The 23,832-nt window shown below is 48.6% G+C and overlaps 1 protein-coding gene across 2 annotated transcripts in view; it reads left to right on the top strand.

Moving 5' to 3' along the window:
• Positions 1-23,832, top strand: part of TRIP11 (thyroid hormone receptor interactor 11) — a 67,296-nt gene that overhangs the window by 24,760 nt on the left and 18,704 nt on the right. Inside the window, exons 4-16 of one of the 2 annotated variants that reach the window (XM_056546719.1) lie at positions 1,089-1,355; positions 2,809-2,877; positions 6,748-6,913; positions 8,247-8,582; positions 9,635-9,675; positions 9,753-9,851; positions 10,147-10,326; positions 11,301-14,237; positions 18,129-18,269; positions 19,957-20,150; positions 20,240-20,403; positions 21,086-21,189; positions 22,374-22,473. In XM_056546719.1, coding sequence (XP_056402694.1) covers positions 1,089-1,355; positions 2,809-2,877; positions 6,748-6,913; positions 8,247-8,582; positions 9,635-9,675; positions 9,753-9,851; positions 10,147-10,326; positions 11,301-14,237; positions 18,129-18,269; positions 19,957-20,150; positions 20,240-20,403; positions 21,086-21,189; positions 22,374-22,473 — 4,798 coding nt within the window. The remainder of the gene's footprint in view (positions 1-1,088; positions 1,356-2,808; positions 2,878-6,747; positions 6,914-8,246; positions 8,583-9,634; positions 9,676-9,752; positions 9,852-10,146; positions 10,327-11,300; positions 14,238-18,128; positions 18,270-19,956; positions 20,151-20,239; positions 20,404-21,085; positions 21,190-22,373; positions 22,474-23,832) is intronic. The other variant, XM_056546720.1, reaches the window with a different exon arrangement.

Genomic DNA, 23,832 nt, shown 5'->3' with positions numbered 1-23,832 from the left:
GTGTGGCAGTAATATATACAAGGGCACAGTGTGTGGCAGTAATATATACAGGGGCACAGTGTGTGGCAGTAATATATACAGGGGCACAGTGTGTCGCAGTTTTCAGGTCATGCAGGGAACAGTAGAGCTACATTCTCCACGCCTCTTAGTCGCTTGTTTTACCCTTTGACTTAATATTACGACAATAATAATAATATTATTACGACAATTCCTTTCATGGCACTGTGGCCGCTATGTATGAACCAGTACTTACCTGGGTGAACAGACCCTCACTAAATATGGTTGAGGTCCCCTGCTCTAATACTACCTCCATAGATAACCAGTGCAGGGGCAGGATTCTCTCCGCAGCTGCGGCCCTCCGGTTTCCTCTGGGGATTCACTAGATCTCCCCTGGTTTCCTCTGGGGATTCTGTGGATCTCCCTGGTTTCCTCTGGGGATTCTCTAGATCTCCCTGGTTTCCTCTGGGGATTCTCTAGATCTCCCCCGGTTTCCTCTGGGGATTCTGTGGATCTCCCTGGTTTCCTCTGGGGATTCTCTAGATCTCCCTGGTTTCCTCTGGGGATTCACTAGATCTCCCCTGGTTTCCTCTGGGGATTCTGTGGATCTCCCTGGTTTCCTCTGGGGATTCTCTAGATCTCCCCTGGTTTCCTCTGGGGATTCTCTAGATCTCCCTGGTTTCCTCTGGGGATTCTGTGGATCTCCCTGGTTTCCTCTGGGGATTCTGTGGATCTCCTTGGGTTCCTCTGGGGATTCTCTAGTTCTGCCTGGTTTCCTCTGGGGATTCTCTAGATCTCCCTGGTTTCCTCTGGGGATTCTCTAGATCTCCCTGGTTTCCTCTGGGCATTCTGTGGATCTCCCTGGTTTCCTCTGGGGATTCTCGAGATCTCCCCCGGTTTCCTCTGGGGATTCTCTAGATCTCCCTGGTTTCCTCTGGGGATTCTGTGGATCTCCCTGGGTTCCTCTGGGGATTTTCTAGATCTGCCTAGTTTCCTCTGGGGATTTTCTAGATCTCCCCTGTGTATCATAATATTTCTCCATTGTGTCTTGTGCGCAGTGACAGGTAATGGACTCTCTCCCTTGTATCCAGGTAGAAATCAGCCATCTGAAGGCCAAGCTGAACTCCCTCCAGGATGAGGTGCAGAAATCTCAGGCCTCCGCACACTTGTCCAGCGTCTCCCTTCAAGCAGCCGACTCCTCCGCCTTCATGTCCAGCATGCAGCCGCCGCTCTCCAGCTTCCAGGGGGATGATATGGACTTTGGGGACGTGATCTGGTCTCAGCAAGAAATCAACACCTTGTCCGGTGAGGTGTCCAGGCTGAAGGCGGAGGTGTCACACTGGAAGCACATAGCACAGGTGAGAGCCCCCACTATAAGGCAGAGTTTCCAAACCAGGGTGCCTCCAGCTGTTGCAAAACTACAATTACCAGCATGCCCGGACAGCCAACGGCTGTCCTGGCATGCTGGGAGTTGTAGTTTTGCAACAGCTAGAGGCACCCTGGTTGGGAAACACTGACCTGGGTCTCCGAGCTGTAAGTCTTCAGATGTTGCAAAACTACAACTCCCAGCATACCTGGGAGTTGTAGTTTTGCAACAGCTGAAGGCTCCCTGGATGGGAAACGCTGCTATAATGTATTTACAGGGGGGGGGGAGCCGGGGCCCCACCGCTTAGACCCCCAGCGATCTAAAACGTATCCCCTATCATGCGAATAGGGGATAAATCTTATTCCATGAGACTACTCCTTTAAAGGAATATTGCAGCCTTATACAACTTATCCCATATTCACATATAGCGGAGAAGTGTCTGATCGCGGGGGGGTCCGAACGCTGGGAGCCCCGCAATCTCCTGTATGGGGTCCCGTCTCTACCGCGGCTCTCCCCGTGCAGGAGGCTACAGCATGATGCCGCACGCCCTCCTCCATGTATCTCTATGGGAGAGGCGGAGATGCACCTTGGTTGACGACACAAACATTAGCTGTACTGCTCCGGGGCCCTGTGCGGGAGATCGCGCAGGGGGGTCTCAGCAGTCTGACCCCCTGCTATAAGACACTACAGTGGTCCCTCACCATACGATGGTAATTCGTTCCAAACGACCCATCGTTTGTTGAATCCATCGTATGTTGAGGGATCCGTGCAATGTAAAGTATAGGAAGCTGTACTCACCTGTCCCCGCCGCTCCGCACCAGGTCCTCACCGCTCCCGATGCTGTCCCAGGGGTTCCCGATGCTGTCCCAGGGGTTCCCGATGCTGTCCCAGGGGCTCCCGATGCTGTCCCGCTGCTCCGGTGTCTTCTTCGCGATCCTCCGGCTTCTTCCGCATCTTCTGCAGGGTCCGGGCCTCACTTTCTGGTGACGTTATTACGCTGCTGCGCGGCGTGCGTAGTGACGTAATAACAACACCGGAAAGCGAGGCCCGGACCCTGGAGAAGATGCGCAAGACACCGGAGGATCGCGAAGTGGACCCGGAGCAGCGGGAATAGGTAAGTGAACCTGCAAGGGATGCTTAAACTGCTATCCGACAGCAGCTTAAGCATTTTGCGCTGTCGGATAGCAGGTAATGCGATGGCCCCGACATATAAAAGCATCGTATGTCGATTTTATCATATGTCGGGGCCATCGTAGGTCGGAGGGTTACTGTATATCCTGTCTATGGCTGCAGTACTCCTTTAAATTTAAAGCCATATGTAACACTTATTATTGTAATCCTGGAGTCAATATTCAGATATACAGTGAATCCTCCTATATGTTGAGCATGTCCTCTCTTATCACTTCACCTTTCTTTTTATGTTTTTTTTTTTTTTTTTTTTTCAGTCTTCAAAAATTCAAGGGACCCAAAGTGCGGACACCAGTGAGATCTGCACGCTGCAAAATACCATAAAGGTACCGTCCTGCCTCAGTTGTTGATACGTTTCACTTATAATGAAATATTGTATGAAAGTTATAAAAAGAGAAAACTGAAAAGCCGCTTCAAACTTAGTGCAAATAAAATTAAAGGGGTGTCTGATCGTGCCTGATCATAGAAGGTCCCCACAGCCCCCCCCCCTGATGATGTCACACCCCGCCCCCTCAATGCAAGTCTATGGGAGGGGGCCATTTATTTCTATTCAAAGAGAATGTATTGCTGTACTCTGGACCCAGCGCTCTTTTAGAAATGAATGTAGCCAGTGCCGTCTGCAGCGCATACTCCTCTCAGAGAGCCGGGGTCCCGTTCAGGAGATTGTGGGGGGTCCCAGCTGTTGGACCCCCTATGATCAGGCACGATCAGACACCCATAAATGTACTAAGGAGCAAGGACAATGGTGGAGAATAGTGTAGGACACAGTGCTTATTTCTAGAGGAAAGGGAGAAGCATTGCTGCAGTTACTACCGATGGTTGTATTATTAAAGCCGCTTCGTACATCTGCTGCCCCCCGTACAGACCTTACACAGTATCCCTGCTGCCCCCCGTACAGACCTTACACAGTATCCCTGCTGCCCCCCGTACAGACCTTACACAGTATCCCTGCTGCCCCCCCGTACAGATCTTACACAGTATCCCTGCTGCCCCCCCCCGTACAGACCTTACACAGTATCCCTGCTGCCCCCCGTACAGACCTTACACAGTATCCCTGCTGCCCCCCGTACAGACCTTACACAGTATCCCTGCTGCCCCCCCCGTACAGACCTTACACAGTATCCCTGCTGCCCCCGTACAGACCTTACACAGTATCCCTGCTGCCCCCCCCGTACAGACCTTACACAGTATCCCTGCTGCCCCCCGTACAGACCTTACACAGCATCCCTGCTGCCCCCCCGTACAGACCTTACACAGTATCCCTGCTGCCCCCCCGTACAGACCTTACACAGTATCCCTGCTGCCCCCGTACAGACCTTACACAGTATCCCTGCTGCCCCCGTACAGACCTTACACAGTATCCCTGCTGCCCCCCGTACAGACCTTACACAGTATCCCTGCTGCCCCCGTACAGATCTTACACAGTATCTCTGCTGCCCCCGTACAGACCTTACACAGTATCCCTGCTGCCCCCCCCCCCCGTACAGACCTTACACAGTATCCCTGCTGCCCCCCGTACAGACCTTACACAGTATCCCTGCTGCCCCCTGTACAGACCTTACACAGTATCCCTGCTGCCCCCCGTACAGACCTTACACAGTATCCCTGCTGCCCCCTGTACAGACCTTACACAGTATCCCTGCTGCCCCCCGTACAGACCTTACACAGTATCCCTGCTGCCCCCCGTACAGACCTTACACAGTATCCCTGCTGCCCCCCGTACAGACCTTACACAGTATCCCTGCTGCCCCCCGTACAGACCTTACACAGTATCCCTGCTGCCCCCCCGTACAGACCTTACACAGTATCCCTGCTGCCCCCGTACAGACCTTACACAGTATCCCTGCCGCCCCCGTACAGACCTTACACAGTATCCCTGCCGCCCCCGTACAGACCTTACACAGTATCCCTGCTGCCCCCCGTACAGACCTTACACAGTATCCCTGCTGCCCCCCGTACAGATCTTACACAGTATCCCTGCTGCCCCCCGTACAGACCTTACACAGTATCCCTGCTGCCCCCCGTACAGACCTTACACAGTATCCCTGCCGCCCCCGTACAGACCTTACACAGTATCCCTGCTGCCCCCCCCCCCGTACAGACCTTACACAGTATCCCTGCCGCCCCCGTACAGACCTTACACAGTATCCCTGCTGCCCCCCCCCCCGTACAGACCTTACACCGTATCCCTGCTGCCCCCATAAAGACCTTACACAGTATCCCTGCTGCCCCCGTACAGACCTTACACAGTATCCCTGCCGCCCCCGTACAGACCTTACACAGTATCCCTGCCGCCCCCGTACAGACCTTACACAGTATCCCTGCTGCCCCCCGTACAGACCTTACACAGTATCCCTGCCGCCCCCGTACAGACCTTACACAGTATCCCTGCCGCCCCCGTACAGACCTTACACAGTATCCCTGCCGCCCCCGTACAGACCTTACACAGTATCCCTGCCGCCCCCGTACAGACCTTACACAGTATCCCTGCCGCCCCCGTACAGACCTTACACAGTATCCCTGCCGCCCCCGTACAGACCTTACACAGTATCCCTGCCGCCCCCGTACAGACCTTACACAGTATCCCTGCCGCCCCCGTACAGACCTTACACAGTATCCCTGCCGCCCCCGTACAGACCTTACACAGTATCCCTGCCGCCCCCGTACAGACCTTACACAGTATCCCTGCCGCCCCCGTACAGACCTTACACAGTATTCCTGCTGCCCCCTGTACAGACCTTACACAGTATCCCTGCTGCCCCCGTACAGACCTTACACAGTATCCCTGCTGCCCCCTGTACAGACCTTACACAGTATCCCTGCTGCCCCCCGTACAGACCTTACACAGTATCCCTGCTGCCCCCCCGTACAGATCTTACACAGTATCCCTGCTGCCCCCCGTACAGACCTTACACAGTATCCCTGCTGCCCCCCGTACAGACCTTACACAGTATCCCTGCTGCCCCCGTACAGACCTTACACAGTATCCCTGCTGCCCCCGTACAGACCTTACACAGTATTCCTGCTGCCCCCCGTACAGACCTTACACAGTATCCCTGCTGCCCCCCGTACAGACCTTACACAGTATCCCTGCTGCCCCCGTACAGACCTTACACAGTATCCCTGCTGCCCCCGTACAGACCTTACACAGTATTCCTGCTGCCCCCCGTACAGACCTTACACAGTATCCCTGCCGCCCCCGTACAGACCTTACACAGTATCCCTGCTGCCCCCCCCCCGTACAGACCTTACACAGTATCCCTGCTGCCCCCCCCCCCGTACAGACCTTACACAGTATCCCTGCTGCCCCCGTACAGACCTTACACAGTATCCCTGCTGCCCCCCGTACAGACCTTACACAGTATCTCTGCTGCCCCCGTACAGACCTTACACAGTATCCCTGCTGCCCCCTGTACAGACCTTACACAGTATCCCTGCTGCCCCCGTACAGACCTTACACAGTATCCCTGCCGCCCCCGTACAGACCTTACACAGTATCCCTGCTGCCCCCCGTACAGACCTTACACAGTATCCCTGCCGCCCCCGTACAGACCTTACACAGTATCCCTGCTGCCCCCCGTACAGACCTTACACAGTATCCCTGCCGCCCCCGTACAGACCTTACACAGTATTCCTGCTGCCCCCGTACAGACCTTACACAGTATCCCTGCTGCCCCCGTACAGACCTTACACAGTATTCCTGCTGCCCCCCGTACAGACCTTACACAGTATCCCTGCCGCCCCCGTACAGACCTTACACAGTATCCCTGCTGCCCCCGTACAGACCTTACACAGTATTCCTGCTGCCCCCCGTACAGACCTTACACAGTATCCCTGCTGCCCCCGTACAGACCTTACACAGTATCCCTGCTGCCCCCGTACAGACCTTACACAGTATTCCTGCCGCCCCCGTACAGACCTTACACAGTATCCCTGCTGCCCCCGTACAGACCTTACACAGTATTCCTGCTGCCCCCCGTACAGACCTTACACAGTATCCCTGCTGCCCCCGTACAGACCTTACACAGTATCCCTGCCGCCCCCATACAGACCTTACACAGTATCCCTGCTGCCCCCCGTACAGACCTTACACAGTATCCCTGCCGCCCCCGTACAGACCTTACACAGTATCCCTGCTGCCCCCGTACAGACCTTCTTCTGTCTCTGACCCTTTCTTTTCCACCTTCTGACCTCAGGATCTTAAGCAAAAGTTGAGCCAGGAGAAAGACGAGCATCAGCACGAGCTCTCCGTGCTACAAGACGCTCACCGCCAAAAACTGGCCGAGATCACCAGGAGGCACCGGGAGGAGCTGGGAGAGTACGAGGAGCGGATTGAGGAACTGGAGGAGCAGCTGAACACAGGTTGGTGACCTCCTGCACTAAATTCTAATTCTATTGTCAGTGTTTTGAGAAATGAATATCGTGCAGCACTGTTGTCATTTTAAAATTGACATATATTTAAAATATTTCCTCCTAAATGCCTGAACTGGGCGCAGTTTGCCGCACTCCCCGCCTGCATTATGAGGCTGAGCTTTTCCGCTTTGTCTCCAGTGCAGACCCATAGAATATCATCATGTTGGGTCTCTGGAGTCGCTGCTGCGGGTACGGGAATCTTTGCTCACATTGCATAGTCATATAGCTTACGTCTGTTCAATAAATGACTATTCTCGACAGTGCTGCATGATAATTGATAACATCTTTCTTAGAGGTACGCCAGGATTGATGGAACTCCTGGGGCTCCCGCCAGTCACGTGATCTGAGGTCCTGATTGAATGGATCGATGGTCCAGCATGCCCAATGCCCATTTATTTAAAGTCTATGGGACTGCTGGGGATAGTACTGTACACTGCTGTCTTCTGGAATCCCATTAATTTCAATTAGAGCAGTAGGGCGCATGCTCAACTACAAAACCCCTATAGTCAAGTAGATTTCTTTTCACCATTGTTATCCTGCCAGTCTATATGCAGGATTGGGCAGCCCCATACAGCAATCTGTAATGTGTTTAGTACATTGAAGACATTGTATATGCCCTATAGCTGCTTAGTAGAAGAGCGGCAGTGGGGTTTCTAGTTTAGTCACTTTAAAAAAATATATATATATATATATAGAATAAAAAAAACCTCCATACTGTACACTGCAGGTGGCACTGTGTACTATAAGCTTTAATTCTTTTTAGCTCCATTTTTTAAGTGGTTTATTTTAAGATTTTAGTTTTTATCTAGATTTATGACAAAATGCTAATATTTTTAAAGGAGATATCCAGTGCTGAAAAACGTATCCCTTATCCTAAGGGTAGGGGATAAGTTTCAGATCGCGGAGGGGTCCGACCGCTGGGGCCCCCCGCAATCTTCTGTATGGGCCCCGGCAGTCCGTGGGAAGGGGGCGTGTTGACCACCGCACGAAGCGGCGGCTGACACACCCCCTCGGCAATCTCCGCGCGGTGGTTGACACCCGCTGTCTGGCCAGTGAGCAGGGGCCCGTACAGGAGATCGTGGGGGGCCCCAGCGGTCGGACCCCCCCCCCCCCCCCCGCGATCTGAAACTTATCCCCTATCCTTAGGATAGGGAATACGTTTTTCAGCACTGGACTACCCCTTTGATGAGGGTCTGAGAAATCTTCAGGTTCGCTACCTTTTATCGCTTGTGTCCAAGAACCAACAACATTTTGACCCTTTTTCTATCTCTCTCATGTTTAGGGGCAGCAGAAGGCACCTCCGACAACTCCAAAGTGTTTGAGCTACAGAAAACCATCCTCACCCTGGAGGCCGACAACGCCGACTGCACCCAGAGGGTTCGGGAGCTGGAGCATGAAGTGAGCAGGATGGGCTCCATGGTGTCATCCTTGGAAGAGGAGAAGAGCGCCCTCCAGAGGGAGAAGGAGCTGATTGTAAGTGAGCGGGACGCCTTGTCTGTGGACTACGAGAAGATCGTGTCTGAGTTCACAGAGATGCAGAAATCCGCAGCGACCGGTGGTTTGGGCGATGTCGACAATCTGAAGCTTGAAGTCCTGCGATTACAGGAGGCTCTGTTAGGTAAGAGGCCATGGGAAATGGCCCGAAAATTACTACCTCTGCACAATACGTAGGTGTTATTTATGGCGTTCGGCCTTGGCTACTACATTTTGACACCTGCACTGTCTTTTGGTGTCTGAGCAGTGTTTTCCCCACTCAGGGGGCCTCCAGCTGTTGCAAAACTACAATTCCCAGAATGGCCGGACAGCCAACGGCAACAGCTGAAGGCACCCTGGTTGGGAAACACTGACCTAAGTTTCCAAATAGAGATGAGCGAACTTGCAGTAAATTCGATTCGTCACGAACTTCTCAGATCGGCGGTTGCTGACGTTTCCTGCATAAATTAGTTCAGCTTTCAGGTGCTCTGGTGGGCTGGAAAAGGTGGATACAGTCCTAGGAAAGAGTCTCCTATGACTGTATCCACCTTTTCCAGCCCACCGGAGCACCTGAATGCTGAACTAATTTATGCAGGAAAAGTCATCAACTGCCGAGCCGAGAAGTTCGTGACGAATCGAATTTACTGTAAGTTCGCTCATCTCTATTTCCAAACTTTAAACTTGCAGATGTTGCAAAACTACAACTCCCAGCATGCCTGGACAGCCAACGGCTTCTACATTAGGACACCAGCTTAGCTGCATTGTCTGTTGGAGTCTGAGCAGTGTTTCCCAAACAGGGTGCCTCCAGCTGTTGCAAAACTACAACTCCCAGCATGCCCGGACAGCCAACGGCTGTCCGGGCATGCTGAGAGTTGTAGTTTTGCAACAGCTGGAGGCACCCTGTTTGGGAAACCCTGATCTAAGTCTCCAAACTTTGAACTTCCAGATGTTGCAAAACTACAACTCCCAGCATGCCTGGACAGCCGTTGGGAGTTGTAGTTTTGCAACAGCTGGAGGCACACTGATTGGGAAACATTGCATCAGAGGCTGTGTTTTATAACATGCATTATACTGCAGCTCTGCTTGTTTATATGCTGCACAGGCTTCGCAGGAAGTTGACTCCGGGAAGCGTAGCCATGATTTTATTTTCCTCTATTTAATTACTATTAATTTTTTTTAAAACATTTTTAATTTCAGAGGCAGAAAAAGAAATGTCCCGAATGTCTCAGTCTGAACAGGTAACGTAATGTGTGCTGCTTGTGTTTTTTTATGGTGAATATCGTCAGCTGCAGTGTTATGAATTGGATTTTTGCAGGCGGGCAGCGATTCACTACCAGAAGGTAAAGACGTGATGTTATTAGAGAACAAGAGTCTCTTCTTGGAGGGGGAGGTGAAACGCGTGGAAAAAGAAAAGGTGACTGTCAATGTCTGTGCATGTTATGGGGGAGAATATAGATATTACTTACGATAATGCAGCTGATCCATTCTCACTGTAGAATCACACAAGGATCCGCACTCTTCTTCCCCGGGTCCCCACAGCTATCGCATGGACGCTCCTGTCCGTGCAATATTGGGAGCGCCCGTGCGGCAGCTGTAGGGGGACCCAGGAGGGTGAGTATGGATACTTTATTTTTAATACCACTCCCAGCTGCATATAACATTTTTCTCTTTCCCAGTCAACCCTGTTAATACCAATTTTCTTCATTCAGGATGCGCTAAGAACAGAACTAGATTTTGCATTGTCCTCATGTGCCAAAGAATCTGACCTCGAGCAGCTGAGAAGAGATCTGGAAGAAAAGGAGAAGACTTTACAGGAAAGTACTGAAGAAAAGGAAACACTTACAGCAGAACTGGAGGAACTGGATAAACAGAACCAAGAAGCCATGCAGGTAAACACTGTACTGTACTCTACTGTACTCTACTGTACTGTACTCTACTCTACTGTACTCTACTCTACTGTACTGTACTCTACTGTACTCTACTCTACTGTACTCTACTGTACTGTACTCTACTGTACTGTACTGTACTGTACTCTACTGTACTGTACTCTACTGTACTCTACTCTCGTGTTCAGAGGGGATTCCAGCAGTCGGACCACCACCAGATACTTATTATTTATCCAGTGTATAGGGCAGTGTTTTCCAACCAGGGTGCCTCCAGCTGTTGCAAAACTACAACTCCCAGCATGCCCGGACAGCCTAAGGCTGTCCAGGCATGCTGGGAGTTTTCGTTTTGCAACAGCTGGAGGCACCTTGGTTGGGAAACAGTGGTAGAGAGGATAAGGTTAGGGATAACCCTCTGTTTGGCACCATATAATTATGTAAATAGCTGGAGGTCCAAGACATTCTATGACATTCCTGTGTGTCATTTATCTGTTCTCTGTGGAGTTCTCTTTTAACTGTTAAAGGGGTTATCCAGGAAAAAACTTTTTTTTTATATAAATCAACTGGCTCCAGAAAGTTAAACAGATTTGTAAATTACTTCTATTAAAAAAATCTTAATCCTTTCAATAATTATCAGCTGCTGAAGTTGAGTTGTTCTTTTCTGTCTGGCAACAGTGCTCTCTGCTGACATCTCTGCTTGTCTCGGGAACTGCACAGAGTAGAAGAGGTTTGCTATGGGGATTTGCTTCTACTCTGGACAGTTCCCGAGACAGATTTTTTAATAAAAGTAATTTACAAATCTGTTTAACTTTCTGGAGCCAGTTGATATATATATATATATATATATATAGTTTTTTTCTGGATAACCCCTTTAATTTCATTCAAAGCTGCTAAATTTTCTTTAAAAAATAATTCCCTGTGTGTGTGTGTGCATTTTTTGTGCTCTTTAATTCCAAATATTTTTATACATTGTTTTCCAGCACTTGATGCTTATGAAGGAGCAGCTATCAAAACACAAAATGGAGGCAGAATCCCAAATTGCTCAACTAACGGAGGAACTGCAAAGTGAAAAGGAGAAAACATTGAGGAATCTGTCAGAAAACAGCGGCTTATTACAGGAACTGGAGTCTGAGCGAGAAAACCGCGGACGGTCTGAGATGTCTCTGCGGGATCTGGAGACCCGGGTGACAGAGACGCTGGAGAAGATGAAGCAGCTGGAAGCCACCAATTCAGCCATCGTCCTGGAGAATAAGGAACTTAGAGAAACTCTGAGCCAAATGAAAGGCGAGAACTCTGAACCAGGCCGCCAAGACAATGAGAGCGAATCCCAGATTGTAAAACTCTACAATGAACTCTCAGAGATAAAACAAATGAAGGACGAATTGGAGAAGGAAATCTGTGATCTGAAGATGGAGAATGAGATGCTGCTGTCCACCCAAGAGCAGGCCAAGCATCAGCTGCAGGAGGTCACCGCTCAGAGCGCCAAAGACACCCTGGAGAAGGACACCATGATCGAGGCCTTAAGGATGGAGCGAGGGCGACTGGAGGAGGAACTAAATAAAGTGGAGAACCGGATGCACGATCAGGCTCAGAAGTACGAACGCACCATCAGCGAGCTCTCCAATGCCCAGAAGTTAGACACCTCCGCCTTACACCGCGAGCACGAACGCCTCGTAAAGCTCAACCAGGAGAAGGACTTTCAGATAGCAGAAAGCAAAAGGTCCTTGGAGCAAATGGAAATGGATTGTGAAGAAACCAAGGAGATGCTGACTAGTACATTAGAAGGGCAGAAACAGCTGACGGAACTGATCCGGGAGAAGGAGGCCTTCATACAAGAACTCAGAGAGAAGAACCTGGAGATGCAGAGAGAGATGGACCAGAGAGCAGTGAATGAATGCGATGTCCTAAGGCAAACCATCGAAGAAAAAGAAAAAGCCTTAGCCTCCATGAAGGAGGACAACAGCCACCTGAAGGAGGAGATGGAGAGACTGAAGGACCAGCAGAGCCGCCCGCAGCCAGCGGTGGAGCCAAAGACGCTGGATATTATCACCGAGCTGGAGGACGAGATCACTCAGCTGACCAAAGTGCGCAGCAGCTACGAGGAAGAGCTGAAGCTTCAGAAGAAAGCGGCGGAGAAACAGAATCAGAGTGCGCTCCAGGTCCAGAAATCTCTGCAAGAAAAGATCAAGGAAATGGACGAAATTAAGATGCGCCATAAGGAAATGGTGGATACTTACGAGAATCTCCTGTCAGAGAAAGACAGTGAGATCTCCAGCCTGCAACAGACCAATGAGCTGATCAGCTCCCAGCTCCAGAACGAGCATCTCATCCACACCGACTCCTCCGTCATCCTCCACGACACCAAGACACAGAACATCAACAACAGCGACAACGGTACGGAGAAACATGACCTGTCCAAGGTGGAGATCGAGCGGCTGGTGAAAGGCATCAAAGAGAAGGAGATGGAGATCAAGATGCTAAACGAGAAGAATGTCACCTTAACCAAGCAGATCGACCAGCTGTCCAAGGACGAGGTCGGAAAACTCACTCAGATTATCCAGCAGAAAGACCAGGAGATCCAGAACCTTCACGCCCGCGTGTCCTCCATCACCTACATGCAGGATGTGGTCTATCTCCAGCAGCAGATACAAGCATATGCTATGGAGAGGGAGCAGGTCCTGGCCGTCCTCAGCGAGAAGACAAGAGAGAACAGTCAGCTAAGGACGGAATATCACAAGATGATGGATGTGGTGGCAGCCAAAGAGTCGGCGCTCCTGAAACTCCAAGAAGAAAACCAGAGACTCTCCCGCAGCCAAGAAGGTAGCACCCAAGAGATGTTCAGAGAGACCATCCAAAATCTGTCTCGGATCATCCGAGAAAAAGACATTGAGATCGACGCCTTGAGCCAGAAATGTCAGACCTTGTTGACCGTCCTGCAGGCATCCAACTCCGAGAATGGCGGCGAAATTGGAAGCGTCAACAGCAATCAGTTCGAGGAGCTGCTGCAGGAACGGGACAAGCTCAAGCAGCAGGTGAAGAAGATGGAAGAATGGAAGCAACAAGTCATCACCACCGTCCAGAACATGCAGCACGAGTCGGCCCATCTGCATGAAGAGCTGCAGAAGCTGCAGGGTCAGATCAGTCAGGACAGGGATTCCAACTCTCAGTTGCAAGTGGATTACAACAGCCTGATCCAGAGCTACGAGCACAATGAGAAGAAGCTCAGGGGTCTCGGCGTAGAGTTGAGTAACGTGCAGAGCAGCATCGGAGAACTCAACAACACGAAAGAAAGAATTCTCGGCCAACTTGAGGCCAAGAAGCGCGCTTCGACTCCCGAAATCGATTGGCCATCGTCCGCGTCTTCTGACCTAAAAGATGAAAACGGGACCAAGGTCCTTCAAGAATGCGAGCAGCTAAAACTTCAGCTACAACAGAGAGAATCCACCATCAGGACCCTCCAGGAGAACAACCAGCGTCTGTCCGACTCCATAGCCCTGACCACTGAAGATGGCCGCCGCAGCCAGGAGGGAACTGCCCAGGAGCTGAAGCAGCTCAAGGAGAGGAGCGAACTCCTACAGAAGTCTCTGAAAGAGAAAGACATCTTAATAAAGACCAAAGGCGACAAGCTGAACTCCGCTACCGAGAACCTGAGGAACAAGGAGAATGAGAACGAGCTGCTGAAGCAGGCGGTCACCAACCTCAAGGAGAGGACCCTGATCCTGGAGATGGACATCAACAAGCTGAAGGAGGAGAACGAGAAGGTGATGGCCAAGGAAAAGGAGAAGGAAAGCGAATTCCGGGCCCTGCACGAGACCAACATGCAGTTCTCCATGCTGCTGCGCGAGAAGGAATTCGAGTCCAGCTCCATGAGGGAAAAGGCGTCGGCCCTGGAGAACCTCCTTAAGGAGAAGGAGCAGGTTGGTTTGTTACCTTTTAAATTCAGGTCTAAAGTTGGGGACCTATTACATTGATCGATTATCACCGTGTGATAGTGTCAGCAATCTTACAGCAGTGTTTCCCACTCAGTTCGCCTCCAGCTGTTGCAAAACTACAACTCCCAGCATGCCCGGACAGCCGTTGGCTGTCCGGGCATGCTGGGCGTTGTAGTTTTGCAACAGATGGAGGCACCCTGGTTGGGAGACACTGTCTTAAAGACATGTCAAAAAGCTTGATCCCGACCCATTTCTTTCCTATACAGTAGATTCCTCAGGGAACATGAACCGTTGCTACAACAGCAGAGTCTGATGGAATACATAACAATTAGGGTACGAGAAAAACAACGAGATGATGTGATGCCATGTGCCTAGTGCATGCATGTCTGGGCATGCTGGGAGTTGTAGTTTTGCAACAGCTGGGGGCACCCTGGTTGGGAAAAACTTAAAGCAAGCATCAGACCATCAGATAGGGCCCTTAAATGCCGAATTCTGCAAATGAAAGCAGAGGTATCACACGATTACAGTTCAGCTGTTGTCTAGCTGTTGCAAAACTACAACTCCCAGCATGCCCGGACAGCTGCAGGGGACCCTAGGAGAACATTACTGCTCTTTAGGGACATTGCTACAGGTCTCCTGTCTGTGGCTCTCAAGCTGTTGCAAAACTACAACTCCCAGCATTCCTATTGCTGTCAGGGCATGCTGGGAGTTGTAGTTTCGCAGCAGCAGGAGACGGCCACAGACAGAAAAAATTTTGTCGGAAAATATAAAAGCAGCTTTGGATGCGACGACAGAAAGCTACATGGTAAAACTCCTAATGGGTGCAAAATTGTCCGGTATGTTAGAAGTTAAAGGGGTACTCCGCCGCCCCCGGCGTTCGGAACATTTTGTTTCAAACGCTTGGATCGGGCATCGTGACGTAACGACCACACCCCTAGTCACGTCACGCCCCCTCAATGCAAGTCTATTGGAGGGGGTGTGGTGTCGGCCACGCCCCCTCCCGTAGACTTGCATTGAGGGGGCGTGGCATGATGTCACAAGGGGTGTTGCCGTGAGGTCACAACCCCCCACTGCATGCACTCAGCATTGTAAACGAACGCCGGGTGCTGCACAGAGATCACGGGGGTCCCAGCTGCGGGACCCCTGCGATCAGACATCTTATCCCCTGTCCTTTTGTCCTATGTATTTTCGGAGCGAAACTCTATCGGAAAATACAGTTCAGCAGCCTCCCATTGCTTGCAAGGGGATTCTCAATTTCGGATCCCAGACTCCACTGAAAGTATGAAAATGTTAATTCTTTCGGAGGGATGCGCTCTGCCAAGCATTGTCATCCCGATTCATGAGCGGTCCTAGCGCCGTCTCATTCAACCGGCGCCCGCTGCAGTTGTAATCTCCTCCTGGAATATCCCTGGGCAGAGATTCCGTAGTGTGAATGAGCCCTTTGGGTAGGAGCAGATTGGATGGAAATTAATCTGTTGAAGTTCATAAATCCGCAGCCTAAATTGACATTCTACATATTTTCGTGAGGATTTTTCAGTTTCCTGGTTCTGTAATATGCTGCGGGTTCTCCATATCTGAACCTTACCCTTAGATTTATAGTCACATGACGTCATATCAAGCTGCACCTTGGAGATTGCAAGTGAAAGTAATACCATAAAAACGCAATAGTTCGGTTGTCCTGCAACTTGGTGGAAAAAAAGAATAATTTATATAGTCAGTTTATTCAGTACAACAAGTCTCTAGAGCAGTGTTTCCCAAACTTTTTCGGGCCATGGTACACCGCAGAAATTATTATTTTTTTCATGGGGCTTCGTGGGACACACCAAAGAGAAAAAATCGCAAAAAATGCCTCTAAAAAAAGCCAATTTTAATTAGTATAAAGCTAATTTAAGCAGTAAATATTATTAGTAGCATTGTAGCACTTAAAATGAGAAAAAAAGCTTTACCTTTGTAGTGGTCAAAAATTTCTGGCCCGAGAATGGCTGCTCTCCCCCAGGCCCATCATCAGTATCATAAGCACCAATACCCCCCCCCCTCCAATCATCATCAGTATCATAAGCACCAATACCCCCCCCCAATCATCATCAGTATCATAAGCACCATTACCCCCCCAATCATCATCATCAGTATCATAAGCACCAATACCCCCCCAATCATCATCATCAGTATCATAAGCACCAATACCCCCCCAATCATCATCAGTATCATAAGCACCAATACCCCCCCCAATCATCATCAGTATCGTAAGCACCATTACCCCCCCCAATCATCATCAGTATCATAAGCACCATTACCCCCCCCAATCATCATCATCAGTATCATAAGCACCATTACCCCCCCCAATCATCATCAGTATCGTAAGCACCATTACCCCCCCCAAATCATCATCAGTATCATAAGCACCATTACCCCCCCAATCATCATCAGTATCATAAGCACCATTACCCCCCAAATCATAATCAGTATCATAAGCACCATTACCCCCCCAAATCATCATCAGTATCATAAGCACCATTACCCCCCAAAATCATCATCAGTATCATAAGCACCATTACCCCCCCAAATCATCATCAGTATCATAAGCACCATTACCCCCCAAAATCATCATCAGTATCATAAGCACCATTACCCCCCCAAATCATCATCAGTATCATAAGCACCATTACCCCCCAAAATCATCATCAGTGTCGTAAGCACCATTACCCCCCCAAATGATCATCAGTATCATAAGCACCATTACCCCCCCAAGTGATCATCAGTATTGTAAGCACCATTACCCCCCCAAATGATCATCAGTATCGTAAGCACCATTACCCCCCCCCCCAATCATCATCAGTATCGTAAGCACCATTACCTCCCCCCCAAATCATCACCAGTATCGTAAGCACCATTACCCCCCCAAATGATCATCAGTATCGTAAGCACCATTACCCCCCCAAATGATCATCAGTATCGTAAGCACCATTACCCCCCCAAATGATCATCAGTATCGTAAGCACCATTAAACCCCCCCCCCCCCCCCCAAATTATGATCAGTATCAAAAGCACCATTAAGCCCCCCCCCCCCCCCCACCAAAAAAAAAATCACCATTCCCTTTCCCCAGGTTCATGGCCAACCACTTAGCCGGGGGCACCCTGGTTGGGAATCACTTCTCTAGGGCATGCTGGGATTTGGAGTTTTTCACTGACGCAGTGCGCAATGTCACTGAGCAACCTGCAGATGGTGCTAGAGAAGCTCCAGCAAGGTGAGACCATACTGTGTGCACTGAGTATGCGCAGTCTGCTGAGATCGAAGCCAGGGGGCGCTGTATCTCTGGCTCTCCCATAGAGGTGCATGGGGAAAGCTGAGCAGGAGATTGTGGGGATCTCAGCCGTGTGACCCCCTGCGATCAGACACTTATTCCCTATCCTGTGAATAAGGGGTGGGAACTTACTTTAGTGCCGGAGTTCTCCTTTAACATTTTGTGCATCCTTAGATTTAAAAAAAAAAAAAAAAGTCATATTTTTTTTTTGTTTTTTTTAAAGCAAGAGACCCCCATATGTAAAAGTAACTTAGACGTACACAAGACTTCACCCTCTTCACAGTTCCTGGTCTGTGTCGGCCTCATTACTCCACTACATCAATTCTAGCGCGGTTTATTATGACCTTGTCACATGACCACGGCGGGTCACATGCACAAACCAGGATGTGACTTTATTATCGGAGGAGGGCGGAGGCTGGGGCAGAAATGGCAGCTATGTGTGGTATGTAATGCTGAATTAGGGGGCGCTGCAGGGACCTTCTTTATTCTCTTGCAAATGTGTCAGACGGGCAGAGATCTGCACATGTGACCAGGACTGAGACCAGTCACAATTGATTCCCGTTCATGTCCTCAGGGGAAGGCCGGGGAGCTGAACCATTTGCTGAATGAGGTGAAGTCCATGCAGGAGAAGGCCATTCTCTTCCAGCACGAGAGGGATCAGGTGATGCTGGCGCTGAAACAGAAGCAGATGGAGAGCAGCGCCCTGCAAAGTGAGGTCAGTGATCTGTGAGAGCAACAGGGATCCGGTCACATTAAGAGCAGATCTCCAGACTGTACCGGGATCCGGTCACATTAAGAGAAGATCTCCAGACTGTACAGGGATCCGGTCACATTAAGAGCAGATCTCCAGACTGTACAGGGATCCGGTCACATTAAGAGCAGATCTCCAGACTGTACAGGGATCCGGTCACATTAAGAGCAGATCTCCAGACTGTACAGGGATCCGGTCACATTAAGAGAAGATCTCCAGACTGTACAGGGATCCGGTCACATTAAGAGCAGATCTCCAGACTGTACAGGGATCCGGTCACATTAAGAGCAGATCTCCAGACTGTACAGGGAACTGATCATATAAGGAACAGATCTCCAGACTGTACAGGGATCCGGTCACATTAAGAGCAGATCTCCAGACTGTACAGGGATCCGGTCACATTAAGAGCAGATCTCCAGACTGTACAGGGATCCGGTCACATTAAGAGAAGATCTCCAGACTGTACAGGGATCCGGTCACATTAAGAGCAGATCTCCAGACTGTACAGGGATCCGGTCACATTAAGAGCAGATCTCCAGACTGTACAGGGATCCGGTCACATTAAGAGCAGATCTCCAGACTGTACAGGGATCCGGTCACATTAAGAGCAGATCTCCAGACTGTACAGGGAACTGATCATATAAGGAACAGATCTCCAGACTGTCCAGGGATCTGATCATATAAGGAACAGATCTCCAGACTGTCCAGGGAACTGATCATATAAGGAACAGATCTCCAGACTGTACAGGAATCTGATCATATAAAGAACAGATCTCCAGACTGAACAGGGATCTCATCATATAAGTAATAGATCTCCAGACTGTAAAGGGATCCAGTCACATTAAGAGCAGATCTCCAGGCTGTACAGGGATCTGATCATATAAGGAACAGATCTCCAGATTGTACAGGGATCCGGTAATATAAGGTACAGCGCTCCAGACTGTACAGGGATCCGGTCACATTAAGAGCAGATGTCCAGACTGTACAGGGATCTGATCATATAAGGTACAGATCCCCAGACTGTACAGGGATCTGATCATATAAGGTACAGATCCCCAGACTGTACAGGGATCTGATCATATAAGGTACAGATCCCCAGACTGTACAGGGATCTGATCATATAAGGAACAGATCCCCAGACTGTACAGGGATCTGATCATATAAGGAATAGATCTCCAGACTGTACAGGGAACTGATCATATAAGGAACAGATCTCCAGACTGTACAGCAATCTGATCATATAAGGAACAGATCTCCAGACTGTTCTGGGATCTGATCATATAAGGAACAGATCTCCAGACTGTACAGGGATCCAGTTACATTAGGAGCAGATCTCCAGACTGTACAGGGATCCAGTCACATTAGAAGCAGATCTCCAGGCTGTACAGGGATCCAGTCACATTAGGAGCAGATCTCCAGGCTGTTCCGGGATCCGGTCACATTAGGAGCAGATCTCCAGGCTGTACAGGGATCCAGTCACATTAGGAGCAGATCTACAGGCTGTACAGGGATCCGGTCACATTAGGAGCAGATCTCCAGGCTGTACAGGGATCCAGTTACAATAGGAGCAGATCTCCAGGCTGTACAGGGATCCAGTTACATTAGGTACTATCTAAGAACCGCTGACCCCATTTGCCTCCTCTCTTTTCAGGTCCAGCATTTCAGGGACAAGGAGCAGCGTCTGAAGCAGGAGTTGGAGCGGCTGCGCAGTCACCTGCTGGAGATGGAGGACTCGTACACGCGGGAGGCGCTGGCCGCAGAGGACAGAGAGGTGGAGCTGAAGAAGAAGGTGACGGTCCTGGAGGAGAAGCTGATGTCCTCATCCAGCGCTGTGGAGACTGCAAGGTGATGGTCACACCCTGCCGCCACGCTTTACGTGCCACGCTGCGGCCGGTCACTGCTTACATACATGTCTGTGTTTATTCCTTCTTCAGCCATCAGGCCACCATTCAGGTGGAGTCTCTACAGGAGCAGCTGAACCACGTGTCCAGGCAGAGAGACGAGGCCTTAATGCAGTTCAACATGTCCCAAGAGCAAGTCAAGCAGTACGCAATGTCACTGAGCAACCTGCAGATGGTGCTAGAGCAGTTCCAGCAAGGTGAGACCATACTGTGTGCACAGAACCCGCTGTCTCCCGAGATCGAAGCCAGGGGGCGCTGTTGGCTGCGTCTTTTTGCTAAAACCTCTGGATATGGTGGTTGCAAAATACTGACGGCTGCCGAAATTATACAGAGGGGGCATTTACAGACAGTGGGGAGTTTCTGCTCACCCGGAGATGCGTAAACTATTTATCTTTAATAAACGTCAATTATTTATTTTTATAATTAATTTTTTATTTATTTATTTTTTTACTTTTAATATATTTATGTATTTATTTATTGTTACCTATATTTGTGCCACTATTTTCATGACTGCTTGTATTTTCATCCTGAGGATGAGAAGTGCTGCAGAGGATCGCATAAAAACCAGTGGTCTCCAAACTGTGGACCTTTTGATGATGCAAAACTACAACTCCCAGCATGCCCGGACAGCCGTTGGCTGTCCGGGCATGTTGGGAATTGTAGTTTTGCAACTTCTTGAGGGCTACCGTTAAAGACCACTGGCATAGATTAGTGTTTACCCAAATTGTGGCACTCAAGTACTATCGTGCTGTCTGGGCATGCTGGGAGTTGTAGTTTTGCAACAGCTGGAGGCCCCCTGGTTGGGAAACACTGCCCTATGATATATAAAGGACTGTGCTGGAATTATAAAGGAACTGCCATATTGTTTTAATCTTTCAGAGGAGAAAGCGATGTACACTGCGGAGCTGGAGAGACTCAAGAAGCAGAACAATGAGCTCCGGCGGAAGGTGGAGACGCAGGAAGATAAGATCGTATCACTACAGGTAACATAGCCGTATATTTATATCTGTATAATGTGTGAGGGGCAAAGGTCCGGCACTTTTCACTATATACTGGAGTATAATACAGGATATAACTCAGGATCAGTACAGGATAAGTAATGTAATGTACATACACAGTGACCTCACCAGCAGAATAGTGAGTACAGCTCTGGGGTATAATACAGGATATAACTCAGGATCAGTACAGGATAAGTAATGTAATGTATGTACACCGTGACCTCACCAGCAGAATAGCGAGTACAGCTCTGGAGTATAATACAGGATATAACTCAGGATCAGTACAGGATAAGTAATGTAATGTATGTACACAGTGACCTCACCAGCAGAATAGTGAGTACAGCTCTGAGGTATAATACAGGATATAACTCAGGATCAGTACAGGATAAGTAATGTAATGTATGTACACAGTGACCTCACCAGCAGAATAGTGAGTACAGCTCTGGAGTTTAATACAGGATATAACTCAGGATCAGTACAGGATAAGTAATGTAATGTATGTACACAGTGATCTCACCAGCAGAATAGTGAGTGCAGCTCTGGAGTATAATACAGGATATAACTCAGGATCAGTACAGGATAAGTAATGTAATGTATGTACACAGTGACCTCACCAGCAGAATAGTGAGTACAGCTCTGGAGTATAATACAGGATATAACTCAGGATCAGTACAGGATAAGTAATGTAATGTATGTACACAGTGACCTCACCAGCAGAATAGTGAGTACAGCTCTGGAGTATAATACAGGATATAACTCAGGATCAGTACAGGATAAGTAATGTAATGTATGTACACAGTGACCTCACCAGCAGAATAGTGAGTACAGCTCTGGAGAATAATACAGGATATAACTCAGGATCAGTACAGGATAAGTAATGTAATGTATGTACACAGTGACCTCACCAGCAGAATAGTGAGTACAGCTCTGGAGTGTAATACAGGATCAGTAATGTACACACACATTAGGGCTGGGTTATTTAGTATTATGTGACCCGGCTGATGCTGGGAGCCATAGAATTATGCTTCATCTGATGACCTCACTTTCGCACCAGTAATCTCTCGCCTCTGTTGTCATGTGATCATTATTAACTTTATTTTTATTAATATTAACTTTAAATATTGTAGCTGCAGGGAACAAATAAATAGAATCTCCGTCTTCTGCTTTAGGAAAGATTAGATGAGGCAAACATCGCCCTGGAGGCCGCCTCACGGCTCACCGAGCAGCTGGATCTGATGGAGGAGCAAATAGAGGAGCTGAAGCGCCAAGGTGAGCGCATTATGATGGCCGTCTACAAATCATTGTCTTGCCTGATTAGCCAGGGGGCGCTATTGCATGGCTCTCTCAAGGTATCGCTATGATAAGTGCAGTGTTTTCCAAGCAGAGTGCCTCCAGCTGTTGCAAAACTACATCTCCCAGAATGCCCGGACAGCCAAAGGCTGTCCGGGCATGCTGGAAGTTGTAGTTTTGCAACAGCTGGAGGCACACTGCTTGGAAAACACTGGATTAGTGTTTCCCCAGAATCCTGATCATGATCCTCAATTCCTTCCATCCATTATGTATTATTATTCCATCACATAACACTTCTCTACATCCTTCCTGCACTGATACATTGTAGCAATCCATCCACACAGGAAATGAATTTCTGCTGCTGTTTGGTTTAGAGATTATCTGGAGGGATATATTGTAACAAATCCTCAGCTGTATAACCTGAGTATATACTGTATATAGTTATATATGTACAGCTGGTATAAGTTATATATCTCCTGTATATAGTGATATGGACCATGCTGGTATAACCTGGGTATATACTGAATATAATATATATGTACAGCTGGTATAAGTTATATATCTCCTGTATATAGTGATATGGACCATGCTGGTATAACCTGGTTATATACTGTATATAATATATATGTACAGCTGGTATAAGTTATATATCTCCTGTATATAGTGATATGGACCATGCTGGTATAACCTGGGTATATACTGTATATAATATATATGCACAGCTGGTATAAGTTATATATCTCCTGTATATGGTGATATGGACCATGCTGGTATAACCTGGGTATATACTGTATATAATATATATGTACAGCTGGTATAAGTTATATATCTCCTGTATATAGTGATATGGACCATTCTGGTATAACCTGGGTATATACTGTATATAATTTATATATCTCCTGTATATAGTGATATGGACCATGGTGATATAACCTGGTATATAGTGTATATAATATATATGTACAGCTGGTATAAGTTATATATCTCCTGTATATAGTGACATGGACCATGCTGGTATATCCTGGTATATACTGTATATAATATATATGTACAGCTGGTATAAGTTATATATCTCCTGTATATAGTGACATGGACCATGCTGGTATAACCTGGTATATACTGTATATAATATATATGCACAGCTGGTATAAGTTATATATCTCCTGTATATAGTGATATGGACCATGCTGGTATAACCTGGTATATACTGTATATAATATATATGTACAACTGGTATAAGTTATATATCTCCTGTATATAGTGATATGGACCATGCTGGTATATCCTGAGTATATACTGTATATAATATATATGTACAGCTGGTATAAGTTATATATC

Source organism: Hyla sarda, chromosome 11, assembly GCF_029499605.1.
Source record: "Hyla sarda isolate aHylSar1 chromosome 11, aHylSar1.hap1, whole genome shotgun sequence".
NCBI classification, from domain to species: Eukaryota; Metazoa; Chordata; class Amphibia; order Anura; family Hylidae; genus Hyla; species Hyla sarda.
This window is presented reverse-complemented; position numbering and strand designations above follow the sequence as displayed.